The sequence below is a fragment of the Mycteria americana genome, chromosome 2 (genome assembly GCF_035582795.1).
Source record: "Mycteria americana isolate JAX WOST 10 ecotype Jacksonville Zoo and Gardens chromosome 2, USCA_MyAme_1.0, whole genome shotgun sequence".
NCBI classification, from domain to species: Eukaryota; Metazoa; Chordata; class Aves; order Ciconiiformes; family Ciconiidae; genus Mycteria; species Mycteria americana.
This window is the reverse complement of record NC_134366.1, coordinates 162621853-162634391: the sequence shown is the minus strand read 5'-3', so window position 1 is coordinate 162634391 and position 12539 is coordinate 162621853. Positions and strand designations below refer to the sequence as shown.

The window sequence follows — 12539 nt, the reverse complement described above, 5'->3', positions numbered from 1 at the left end:
CTTGGTCCAGTATGTCAGTACTGATGAGAAACGTTGCTCCTGTAAAATTTAAAATATGCTGGCAGCATACTTTGCCACCTCGAACTTCCGTATTTTACAAGGAGAATGCTAATGCACTTGAGTTTATCTAAGGATATGGAAAATATCCATGCACACACATCTGACAGAGGAGAAGGAATAGCTTTTCCTCAAATTTTTTTTCTTACTTCACTGCTTTTCAGAAATATTTAACTGGTTTCAGATCAATGAACCTTCTGTCAGGGATAATCTGGCACTTAGCCACAGGGTATGGCCAACTCTATCAGCTGCAGAGAAGTGACCCTAACATGCCCTTCAATTTAGTTGAAAGGATTGTAAAAAGTCTCTTTGAGCATATCAGAACAGGGAGGTGTACAACGCTATCCTGCTATTAACCCTGAGTTAGCAAGGAAAGGACTGAAAGGAGGGCAGAGGACTCTTGAGGTACTTAGTAAAGATAAAAGCAGTAAAAAAGAAACTATTGCAGTACCTTTCAATCTGCTCATCAGTATCAGCTGTTTTCTGCATAGCTTGTATTGCATCACCTTTCCCAGTCACACTGATGTCACACTTCAGGTATCCCTTGGCTCCGGTCCTAATGTCAGCAGGGTCTGTGAGAAGCGCCCACTTGTCACAAAACTGATGACCTATAAGATGGACAAACTTAAACACCCAAATATAGGATGGAAAAAATGCAAATGTTTCTCTTCTCCACTCCCGGAAAGGGCACTGCAAACAACATTTGTGCTTTCAGGAGGATCATGCTGAAGTACACTTATTTACCAGGCACATCTAGAGGGTCCAAAATGTTGTGTGATCAAAAAGGTAAAGGATTGATCTAGAGCTTATCAGGAACAAGCTCATTTTCATCAATGGTTACTGAGATCATTGACTAAAGACCAGTGGAAGGTTGGGTGAGATTTCAGCAGCTGAATTAAGGCTGAGGCTTTATGAGGAAAGGCCAACTTTTTGATGAGAACTGTCTGAAGATCTCAGAACTCTCCAGAAGCAAAACCTTTGCCGGGATCTGTGGCCAGGTGTAACACTGGCAGCCAGTTGAGAAAGGGAGGAAGGAAGGTGGACAGCCATCAGAGGAAGAAGAAGCAGCCAGAAGCAGGTTCAGCTCTATCTTTCCAGTGGGAAAATGCACAAGACAATTCACCCACAACAGCCCTTGCTGCAGCCCTGCTTCAGCAACCCCCCTCAAGCAAGGTCCTAAAACCTTACATTGAGTCTTTGGCCATCACCTTGGGTGTGTAAAGGAGTGGGAGGGAGAGACCAGAGTACACCAGGGATATGAACTCAAGATCAACCCTCAGACACCACCGCCCTGTAAAAGTGTGAGCAGGAAATACAGGACAGAATTCAGAGACTAATGCAGTCTGAGTACGGACGTAGACTGCTCACTTCAGTCAGGCCATTTCTCTCTACTGACTCTCGCAGGAACCCTGAAGAGAGGATGGCCTGAATGACTCTGTAACTGGGTGACATCTATAGCAAGTGACCTAAATACGTTCATTCCCAAAGACTGAGAAGAGACCAGGTCCTTGAGTAATTATGGAAGAGAGAAAGATACATGTTTTGTGGATGATTGTAAAAACAGGCCAAAAATGGGGTAGGTGATCTTTTCTTAGCTTCAAATTTCAGAAAGCACTGGACAGCTCTGAAGATGGCAGGTCAAGTGGACCTATGGTCACCTCTTTGACATGTCCTTCTCTCTCCCGTTGTGGTCTGCTCCTCCTCTTGTCTTGTGCTCTCCTCACCGTTCCTTCCACGCTCCATCCCACTCTCCCTCCCTCCACCCCTTCTACCCCAACACACGCGGCAGAGCTTTGGATGTTCTGTAGCAAAGGAGTGGAGTTGGGTTTTGTAGAGCATTGAGCTGCCCACTCTGACCCCCTAAAGAAAAGCCGTCCTTGATAAGTGCTTCCCCCCAATGAGCAGATTGTCAAGGTGTTTTCAGTGTTGAACTTTTTTCCAAAAATTTGACTGGTGCTCTGGCATCCAAATAGGAAAACAACTCTTCCAAAAACCTTGTTTAGTTTATCTCTTGGCATAAACCACAAGCATCTAAGTGGAAAAGCAGCACACCTCGTTCTCCTCTCCTTCCCTGCCTCACATCTCACTTAATAGACAAAAAGGGCAGAAAATGCACCACTTACCTGGCTGAGCATACACCGTCCCCAGATCTACTTTAAAGGAGCCTATCAGCACACTCCCAATCAGTTTATTGTGCATAACCTGTTAGAAAAAGGCCAGTTAAAGAATGTCACTCTCTCTCTTCCCAGTCAGCACAAGAAAGAGCAATCCAAAAAAAGATCACATTTGGTTCAGAGGTAATAAGCAGCGACATCCAGCACCACCCAAAAGTGAGCGTACATAGCCACAGCAGATACAGCAAGCATTTGAAATCTGTTCTTTACCCAATATTGTGCCAATTTAGAAACCAATATAGTTGCATCCAAGTGGAAACACACGGGTTCCTCCCAGGTCCCAGGATTATATAGAGTGGGAATCAGATGGATGTGTCTTCAGAGCAGATACAGTTATATTACTTATCCTGGCAGTTTTAAATAAATCATAATGAATATAAACACATAGGGCGTAACTCATTTCACACTAGGCTGCAGAAATCATATCACTTCCTGTGCAATAGCTGAATTGCCATAAGAACTGAGTACACCCAGAGGAGAAAGAATTAAAGTGTTTCTTTGCAACATTTCAATGTGCACATAAACCAAGAGACTCAATTCTGATTTACCCCCCACAATATTAATGAAATCAGAGAAGTTATATAGATGTAAATGAGATGGCAAGCAGGCCCCAGCGAGTCTGTCTCCTTATCCTTCTTGACAAGTAATGAATTTAATTTAATTTCATCAAATTTAATTAATAATTTTCCTTTGTCGTGATTCCTGGATCTATGTACTTCTGCGTCTGGTTTTCAATTACATGCATGTGCTTCACTTTACAGACAAGGCATAGGCTAGCAACATCATCTAAGGGAAGACTGGCTCTAGAACTGTATTTCTCAAAATATGTATCTGACCTGGTTTCAGAATATCTTAAAAGGTTGAAACCTATTCCTTGGTTGTGGAAAAGCTTCTGAAAGCAGGCTGAATTGTCTGGAACACCTTGGCCAAACTGCAAAGAGAAACTAAGCCCATGGGATTCAAGTCCACAGAAGCTAAGTCTAGATGTTGGAGCTAAACAACCGAGCCTCTGAGAGCATTTTAGGAATCTGGAAGGCATCATACCCTGGCTTTGGACCTACACATCCTAGACAGGGATACAAGACTCCTGTGATTTTGCATTGGATTTGTCATGTGACTTCATTTTGTGCATTTTTCTTCAAGACCAGGAGACATATGTTCCAAAGTAAAGATCACTGACACCTTCATCAAGTTCTACCAGAAAATTCAGGAGGTTTCTCGTTGCAACATAACGTCATTCCCCATTAAAGGCCTGGGGCCACTGTGCCCCTGTGATTTAGGGAACACACTCAGTTGTCCTTGGCAATTCCTCACTTCAACATGGAAGGAATTTCTAGGGCTGCAAAATCAAGAGCGGACAAAGGAGCAGTTTTATTTTACTCTACTATTAAAGTTTAAAAATTAAGCAACCTTCATGTGGGAGAGGAGCCAGTGTGAAGCCAATGCTTCATGCACTGGTGCTGCTTTTCCTCAATCCCTGATGCTGCCAGGTCCCATCATAGCACTGGACCCTTGCTCGTATGAGGTTGGACCAGGGCACATGGAGGGTGGCGAAGAAGCCATGAAAACTGGTGGGTTTCATCCTGATGCCAGGCAAAATTACAGCTTTGGAGGAACTACATGGAAATAGGAGCTTGCCCAAATCAACTGATCCGACACAGGACGGACTGAAGGGGGAAGAAGGCTGTAGCCTTTCTGTAGCCAAAAAAAAAAAAAAGAGTTTCTTTAAGACCCAGAAACAAGAGGAGGATATGTGGTGAGTCCAAGGTGGTGTTGTCTCATTGCTCTTTGCATTTTCTCTCCAGGGCATGACAGTATGTTCAGAGAGTGTTAAATGTGTAAACCTCACTTCTCCATCCTTGAGATTTGCTGTGTGAAATGTGGTGCCCTTGGGTAAATGCCCCCTGTTGCCACTGAAATGATGGGGGTTTCCACTCCCTGTAGTACCTCTGTTGCTTTTAACTGCTGAGGAAATAACTCACTGCCTCTATTAAGTGCTCTGCATCTTCCCGATACTTTTTTCCAAGCATATTTTTTCTAATGTAGCAAAGCAGGTGAGCATGAAGCTTATAGAAAACATTTCTTGTCTTCTCTGAGAGGGAGCATCACATTTACGTCGCATCTAATCAAAGGTTTGTGTCTTTTCACACTTGATTAGCTCTAGAGATGACTGAAGGATTTTCTGAATGAGGACAAGTATGCACAGTGTTAAACTGGGGAGTATTTCAGTACTGGAAATACAGGTTTAGCATGAAAGAGGCATCTCAGTTTTACTATGGCATTGCTACAAGGTTGCTGGAATGCACTGGAAGATATTAATGAAGAAAACTTCCATTAATTAGCAGTTGCTGGGAAATCGAAAATCTCATTTTCCCCTCAAATGCAGGGTTTGAATACACACTAGACTAACTGCTGAACTGATGGACAATGGCACTAATCTTTTTTGGTTTTCTTGAGCTTCCATATGCAGATGAGTTCGTTTTCACAGATTAAGCAAATTCAGTGCATGAATGATTGCTGGTAATGGAGGCTGCCAATCTTTCTCCTTAGTGAGATTCATGCTAAGCAAGTGCTGTGAAACTTGTGAAACTTAGCATGTGATACATGCTAAGCAAGTCCTGTGAAACATCCCCCAGGGTTTTCCTCAGTCCTAGCACACATATTTCCTCTACTTGTTTCTGTTCCCCTGATCTATTGCATTCTCCAAAACTATGTTGCAAGGTAATGAATCTCTGTTTTCAGTACATGACATACCCCACTGTGTTTTGGGTTTTTTTAAAGTCATTTTTATCTAGAAGACCTTTAATTTCTTAGTGTTGCACCTTCACCAGCTATAAATCAAGTAAGTTTGCTGAGCCTGATGAAACTATGCAGATTTACAGTAGGTAATGGTGACAGATTTCCCCACACCCCCAATACGCTCAGAAATCTGGCACTCTCCCCTCCACCACTGGATATATGGAATCCTTATCAAAAGAATGTGAGATCAGAAAGACTGGCCACATCTTGGAGAAAAATAACTATACATCCCCAAGCAACAGTAGCTCGCAAGAGTTGATGCCTCGGTACTGTGCTGATACTAACCATGTCAGAAACACATATAGGGGCCATGCACTGTGATATAAGTCATAACAGGGAGATGATATCTACTCCCATGCAAAAGATGGGCCATTGTCAGCCTGTAGTAAACTCTGTCCTCAGGGATAAGTGAAGGTCAGATCTGCAGATACCTTATGTAGGTATGAATTTCATATATTTTAACTGTACCTGTGATATAGTGGATTTGAACTGGAGCTTAGGATTCATACTGTCAATTTACTGCCAGCATTGAAAACCTAGTTGTCCAGCTGGCCATGTGTAAATGAACACTTCTATTTCTGTAGCTGGAAAAGTCACGTTATTAGCAGCTCAGCAGAGCACGTACACAGTGAACATCTCTAAGAGGTTTTGCACAGATGCTTCCTATAGGTCCTGACCACTGCCTGTCTCTGTCAAGCACAACCAGCATAGACCCTTTCCTGGTGTACTTTTTTGAAATGGACAAAACACTTCAAGGGAAAAAGAACCTTTCCTGAGGCAACAACTCACTGCTCATTTCTCTGGCCAAGTGGTGGGACTTTTGGCAGTAGAAGTGCAAAAAAAAGCTCATGAAGGGCACAGCTTGTAATATTTCTGAGTAATACAAATATAGCACTGTCCAGAGTCTCATGAGATTTTCCTTAATTCCTTAGCAGCTTTGCTAAATGTGGTGATGAACCTCAGGAGCTCCAGGTAAGATAATTAGCATGGCTCCATAGACTTGGCCTTCCAAACTGCAAATCATTATCTAATGCCCCAAGTCCAAGAGCACGTGTGTCTTCCATCAGGGTTGTTCTGAGATGCCACGTAGCTTCTTCAGGACTTTACTTGCAGCAAGCAGTGAGAGCAGCACTGCACACTTGGAGCCCACTCCCATGCTAATAACAACCAGCCACTGACACTCCCGGGCAGCCCGAGAGCCACTGCTGAGGATAAGGTACCTGGATAGTTTAGGTAGAAACAGTTGTATCTGAGGAACTGAGATAAGCCAGAAGTTCAACTCAGTCATTTGAAACAAGTGGCAGCTTGAAAATTAGAGGGATGAAGACAATGCTGACAAGAGTTAACAAGCTGAAGTTTCTCTTTCTACCTTGCAGATTGCCAAGCCAGCAATGAGTGTCCCTGAAAATGCACACTTAATCTTCCTTTAGGGTTACGTTCCTTCAAATCATTGCCAGCTACCTTTCCTCCTTTTCCTCTCCCCTATTCTTTCTCTTTCCTATACTTCATGTTGACTTTACAGCACTCTAGTACCTAAAATTGTTTCCCTTTTTGATTACATTAAGAAGAATCATTTAGAGCTTAAGTGAGACAAACAACAACTTTTACTTACTGTGCTAAGATTTCCTAGGTACTTACAGAGATGTTGATTATTTTGTCCAACAGAAACACCTGTGGTCCAACGAAATCAAACACAAAGTACTGTGGGAAAAGGGGACAGCAGATCAGGATTGTGGTTGTGCTGGTAGCCAGCGCTGTCAGCAGCATGGTTTAACTTTTTGGGTTACCACAAAGAGCCCCAGTGAGACACTGGGGGTGCTGGAGAGGCAGTGGTAGACACAGCAAAACTCTTTCCTTGCTCCCTGGCTCATCTCTGCTGTGGCCTAGACCTGTTTTCTACTCTCCTCCTTGCATGGCTGCACAGCCTTCCCAAGTGCCCGCAGCCCTCACTCCACATGAGAGGGTATTGTCAAAAGGGACAGGAGCCACAAGGAAACCCAAAGGACCGTTTGGTTTGGAGAGTTGTTTTGGTCTCATTTGTCACCAGCTGGGAAAAACACATGTCAAGGAAAGGCTGAAACAGTGACATGGTAGAAAAGGGAGGTTGGGGGGGGGGGGGGGGGGGGCAGCTTAGACAAAGCTCCCAAATGAATAATTTGAAAAAATGCAGAAGCAGTGGTAGTAGGGCAGGATGTGGTGGAGGGGGCAGGGAACAGATCTTGAGAAGGTGGAGGATGAACAGATCTTGAGAAGAGAAAGAGCAAACAGAGCTAAACCCAAGGGAGCTATTGCTGATGCTTGGCCAAGCTTGAAACTCAAACAGCTCCAGGACAGACCTCCCTGCTCTGACATGCAGGTGCTACAACCTTAGTTCATCCCCTTTTGAGCTACCAAGTGGTGGAGGCCGCCCAGAGCCATTGAAGAAAGTGCCTTCTTCAAGAGAAAGCACCTACCTCATTGTAGAAAGGGGCATTTGTGCCTTCCTTTACTGTCGTTTGCTTCTTCTCGTCACCTATCTCAATGATCACCACAGGGTCGATGTTCTCACCCACCAGCTGCCTGGCCTCGATGACGGTGATGGCAATCTGTGGGGCACAAGGATACCACACGCATTCCTGGGCTCAGGTCCAGCCTGCCTGGGGATTTCACAGACCCATAAGGGTCATCACCCCCTGCTCACCTGGTAGTTCTGGGATTTCATCTCCTCTTCGTGAATTCTGGTCACCAGCTTTGCCCTGTTTAAATGACAAACAGGTCATTAGGCATCTCTAGGCAAGAGCTGGTACTTGGACACATGTTGGAAAGACTTCTCATCACTAAGCAAGCATTGTTTATGGCAGGTAGCTTTGTTGTAAACTGTTAGGCTTGATTTCATCAGCAGAGGCCATCTCTGTCTTTCTCATACACTTGGTAACAGGGAAATGTTTTGCATCCACAGACCTGTGCAGCTACCTGCCATGGGACTTGTTGATCCCATCAAACCTGACTCCATTCCTGCCGTGTATGAAAAAAACAACTACACAAGCTCTTGTCTATAGAGCTGTCCCCTTTGGCTCGTTTTCATTAGCAGAGTTCATTAGCACAGTTGAGGCACTCCCAGCATCCATTTCAATGTTTCCTGCACTGCATAGCATCTGGTGACAATCTATATTGAGCTGATAATATTTTGCTGACAAGTACATCCCACTCTGTCATGTGGGAGAGCAGGAGTGAAGGGATCACTGCTGTCAGCAAATGGATTTTCTGTCAGCAGATGTATGGTCCTAAGGCAACGCCATCCCTGAGAAGGATGGAAAAGGTGTTTTGGGGGATGTTAGGTAAGATACACCAAGGAGCACCTTTTCCTCTTTGGGCTTAAGGATCCAAAAACATTGGACACTGCATAGCTGTTCATTAGCTCTTCCTCTCCCTCTTCTTCTCTTCCGAGAGTGTCATGGTGAAGATTTGCACTTTCATCATGATCACCTGATGAAGAAAACAATCAAGAAAGTAAAACCCACCTCTGATTTCTACTAGCAAAAAGCTAACTTGGAGCAGAGAATTCATCAGCATGAACTGAATATTTTATTTATTTGGGTATCACAATTAGAGATACAGTAGTGGTTTGTGTTGAGCAGCATTGATTACAGCAGCAGCTCCCCTCCTGTGCAAAATCATATACCATATAAATTGTGACTGTAGCTGCTCTCTTCACCCCATGTGCACCCACAACAGGCACATGCACACTAGTCGCATCTGACTGCCCCATCTCTCATCTGCTAGAAAGGCAGTGGGACAGATTATTGCTGGGTTTTGCAGCAGTGAGTCTGCCATCCATGGTTTGTCATAACAGTTTGACACACTTCAGTCCCTTCCAAGCGACCAAAGCAGACCCTAGCTTAGAAATAATTTCTCACCTTTCCTCTTTGCAGAGATGATGAACTGGAAGATCAAGGACAGAAGAAGAGAGTTGAAGAGCATGATTCGTGGGATCTCTTGTAGAGAGTTATACTCAGAAGAGACAAATTGCTTCCAGAAGTGCTTATTTTTCTTCCTGACCATAAAGAGAATCTCAGCAACTAACTCAGATGTACACAGCTACATTTGACCAGAGGACCCCTTCTCACACTGCTCTGCTTTGTCCTCCTGGTCCAACAGAAGTCCTACCAGCATCTCTGCCCCTTGGGGAGCATGTCTGTGTTCAACACCTGCCTTGGGGAGGAAACCGTGTGTTTTAGGTGAAAGTTTAAAATTTGGGTGCCTGTAGCTCATTCCAATAATTACTTTTATAAGCAAGAAATGTTCAGTGACTCTGGACGTGAGTTATTTCTGGTCTAGAAGCTGTCAAGTGGTACTTGCAAGAGTAAAGATGACTTGCCCGGCAATACCCAGAGGCTTAGATGACCTTATGGATGACCTTGCATCAAATGAAAGGAAACACATCCAAGTGCATTTTCTGCAAGTACTCTACGGCACTGTGCTCCCCCTACAAAACTAGACTAGGTTGTAATAGTGCTTCCTTGTCTCTTTGCAAAGGTATGGTCAATTGAGAGGTGTTTAGAAACTGGTGATGGTAGCAAAGGACCATCCATTGTACAGTAAAACTCACTTGGATAGCTCTCATCAGGTCTGAATGTTCCTTTTTCGGCTGGCTTCCACAAGCCCCTACTCCGAGGCCAACCACCAAGCAGGTACAGACAGACACAACTTTTGCTTGTGTTGCAAGGCAGCCAGGCATGAGCCAGCTCCATGAAGGTTCCTCCACTAGCAATCTCTATGAGATTGCTAGCGGAATTGTGCCTAACATAGGCACAATGAAGGTTACTCCACTAGCAATCTCATATAACATATATGCTCCCCGACTGCCCCTCTGGCTCTTGTCCAACCTCCCTAGAACACAGGGGAGGTGAACTTGTCTCTGTATCCATGTAGGCATAGCCTGATTTTCAGCCCTTGAGGCACAGGGTAATAGTTTTGCATCTGGAGCACCAAGTTCCCATGACTACCCTCCATATCCTATTTACTCTAGAGCATGATGTTTGATTATGGGCTTTAGTAGTAGGTATTCTTTGCTCTGAGTCTAAAGCAGATAAAACTTTCCCCTGGCTGGGGGACAGGCATGTGTCAGCGTGACGACCTGACTGGACCACTTTTTGTGAGTTCCATGTTGTTTCTATTGAAATGTAAACTCTTTGCAATGCTTCTTTCTCTTTACAGCTCCATTTTCCCGACATTTTAATATCTGAATCGTTATCCTTTTTTCCCCTCAATAACCATATGGATGTTGTGCATAACCGACTGTCCTGGTTTCAGTTGAGATAGAGTTAATTTTCTTTATAGTGGCTGGTATGGGGCTATGTTTTGGATTTGTGCTGAAGACAGTGTTGATAATACAGAGATGTTTTAGTTGTTGCTGCACTAGTCAAGGACTTTTCAGCTTCCCGTGCTCTGCCAGGTGCAGAAGAAGATGGGAGGGGACACAGCCAGGACAGTTGATCCAAACTGACCAAAGGGCTATTCCATACCACATGACATCATGTTCAGTATATAAAGCTGGGGAAGAAGAAGGAAGGGGGGACATTTGGAATGATGGTGTTTGTCTTCCCATGTAACCGTTATGCGTGATGGAGCCCTGCTTTCCTGGAGATGGCTGAACACCTGCCTGCCCATGGGAAGGAGTGAATGAATTCCTTGCTTTGCTTTGCTTGCGTGCGCGGCTTTTGCTTTACCTGTTAAACTGTCTTTATCTCAACCCTCCAGTTTTCTTACTTTTGCTCTTCTGATTCTCTCCCCCATCCCACCGAGGGGGAGTGAGCGAGCGGCTGCGTGGTGCTTAGCTGCCGGCTGGGGCTAAACCACGACACCGACCAGAAGGAATTATTCCCCTGTATGGATCCAGTGACAGAAATGTTCAAATGGTTCAGTGAGTGACAACGTTCCCTTACTGCACACTTCCCCGATAGATCTCCTAAGCCCAAATCCCAATCAAGACAAGAGAGAACTGGTGATTGCTGTATCTTTGCTAGTTCAGACTCTTCAGCAACAAAGACACTAATAAAATAGATGAAGATGCAGCATAAGGACCCCAATCTATCCAATGATTCAAACACAGTCATTTGAAATAAACAGAGATCTGAATGCTTACATGTAAGAAAGACTGAAGCAAACTACAGTATAGTGTACCTTGTAGACCATGGTATATTTCATGCAGCATAAGATAAATAAGCTCCAACATTTCTGTAATTAGTAAGAAGTTTAATGGTCTTTAGTTTTCTCTGTTCCAACAGCCCAAAGCCCTTGCTGTAAGGACCAGAGGAGAATCTTTTTAAAAGTAGTGCCCTTTAGCTAAATAATGCTTAAGGCACAAAATATGTATTTCTGTTTCTGCCCAGCAGTGAGCCAAGACACACATGGCTGGTTTATTACAACACTGTAATTCAAGGGCTGCACTAAACACATAGTAGCCCACGTTTTAAAAATTCCATGAGATTTGAGGCATGAGAATGCAAAATAAAACTACAGAAGGTGAAGACTTTGTTGTGCCTGAACTACAGGTTTTGGTGAATGGGAGGACTGTGGTGATAGGAGAAAAATGACAGTGGTAGGATGTGCAGCTTGGAAACCAATGGTGTGTTAAGGGAAAGAAATAGGAGATTCTGCATGTCTTATGGATGTACCCACACCTGATAAAAATAAAAAATAATTATTAAAAATAAAAAATAAAATAAAATACAGGAACTGCCAGACATTTAAGAGGAGAATTGCTACTAAGTAAAGCTCCCAGCTTTATCAAGCCAGCCCATCCAGCCATCAGAGCCTGCTCAGGTTGTATTCTTATGGTTTCTAGAAGAAGCAGATCTTCTGGAGGAATCACACACCTGTAATGACTTATGTACCACTAGAATAGAAAAAAAACTTTCAAAAATGTGTTATCTCTCTATGGTAAGAGCCAGGCTGGCATTTTTGTTTTACTCTACCAGATACAGCAGTCTGGACTCACAGAATCTGAAGGTGGACTTAACAAAACAGTTAATGCAGAAAGAATTAGCTCTCTGTTTATTTGGGAGTGATAAGGAGTTTACTGCCCATTTTATCAATACTAAGCCCTAAGACACAATTCAAATGAGTTCACATTAAATTAGATATAATATAATCCCCCACCTGCTTTTCCCAGTTGAAATACTGATTTATGAGGCCTTACCCAGTGCATCTTTGTTTGCAATAGTCAACCCTTTCTCGCCTTTTTTCTTCTTCTTCAGCTTCATGCCAGCAAACAGCCCCTTTCTGAAAAAGTAAAGAAAAGTGATCAATATCTTCAAGCCCCTTTTTTGTGCTGGACTCTAATTTAACTCAAGGAGCTGTTAAGAGGGAGTTTTGATTTCCAAGCCAGATCATTATATTCTGATTTTCCTTTTATTGAAAGCAAACAAGAGAAAGCTCTGGTTTTATGTTTCAACTAATTTTGTTTATTTTTAAAATTTGGCTGTGTACAGGCAAACATAGTGAGAAGAGCCTAAACTTCTTTTCAAA

General features: G+C 43.5%; 1 protein-coding gene across 1 annotated transcript in view; it reads right to left on the bottom strand.

Annotated features, from left to right (window-relative positions):
* Positions 1–12539, bottom strand: part of FER1L6 (fer-1 like family member 6) — a 136233-nt gene that overhangs the window by 61602 nt on the left and 62092 nt on the right. The window contains exons 2-8 of the mRNA XM_075495478.1: positions 12211–12293; positions 8369–8495; positions 7711–7765; positions 7484–7615; positions 6669–6731; positions 2181–2259; positions 509–665 (exon numbers count right to left, since the gene is read on the bottom strand). Coding sequence (XP_075351593.1) covers positions 509–665; positions 2181–2259; positions 6669–6731; positions 7484–7615; positions 7711–7765; positions 8369–8495; positions 12211–12293 — 696 coding nt within the window. The remainder of the gene's footprint in view (positions 1–508; positions 666–2180; positions 2260–6668; positions 6732–7483; positions 7616–7710; positions 7766–8368; positions 8496–12210; positions 12294–12539) is intronic.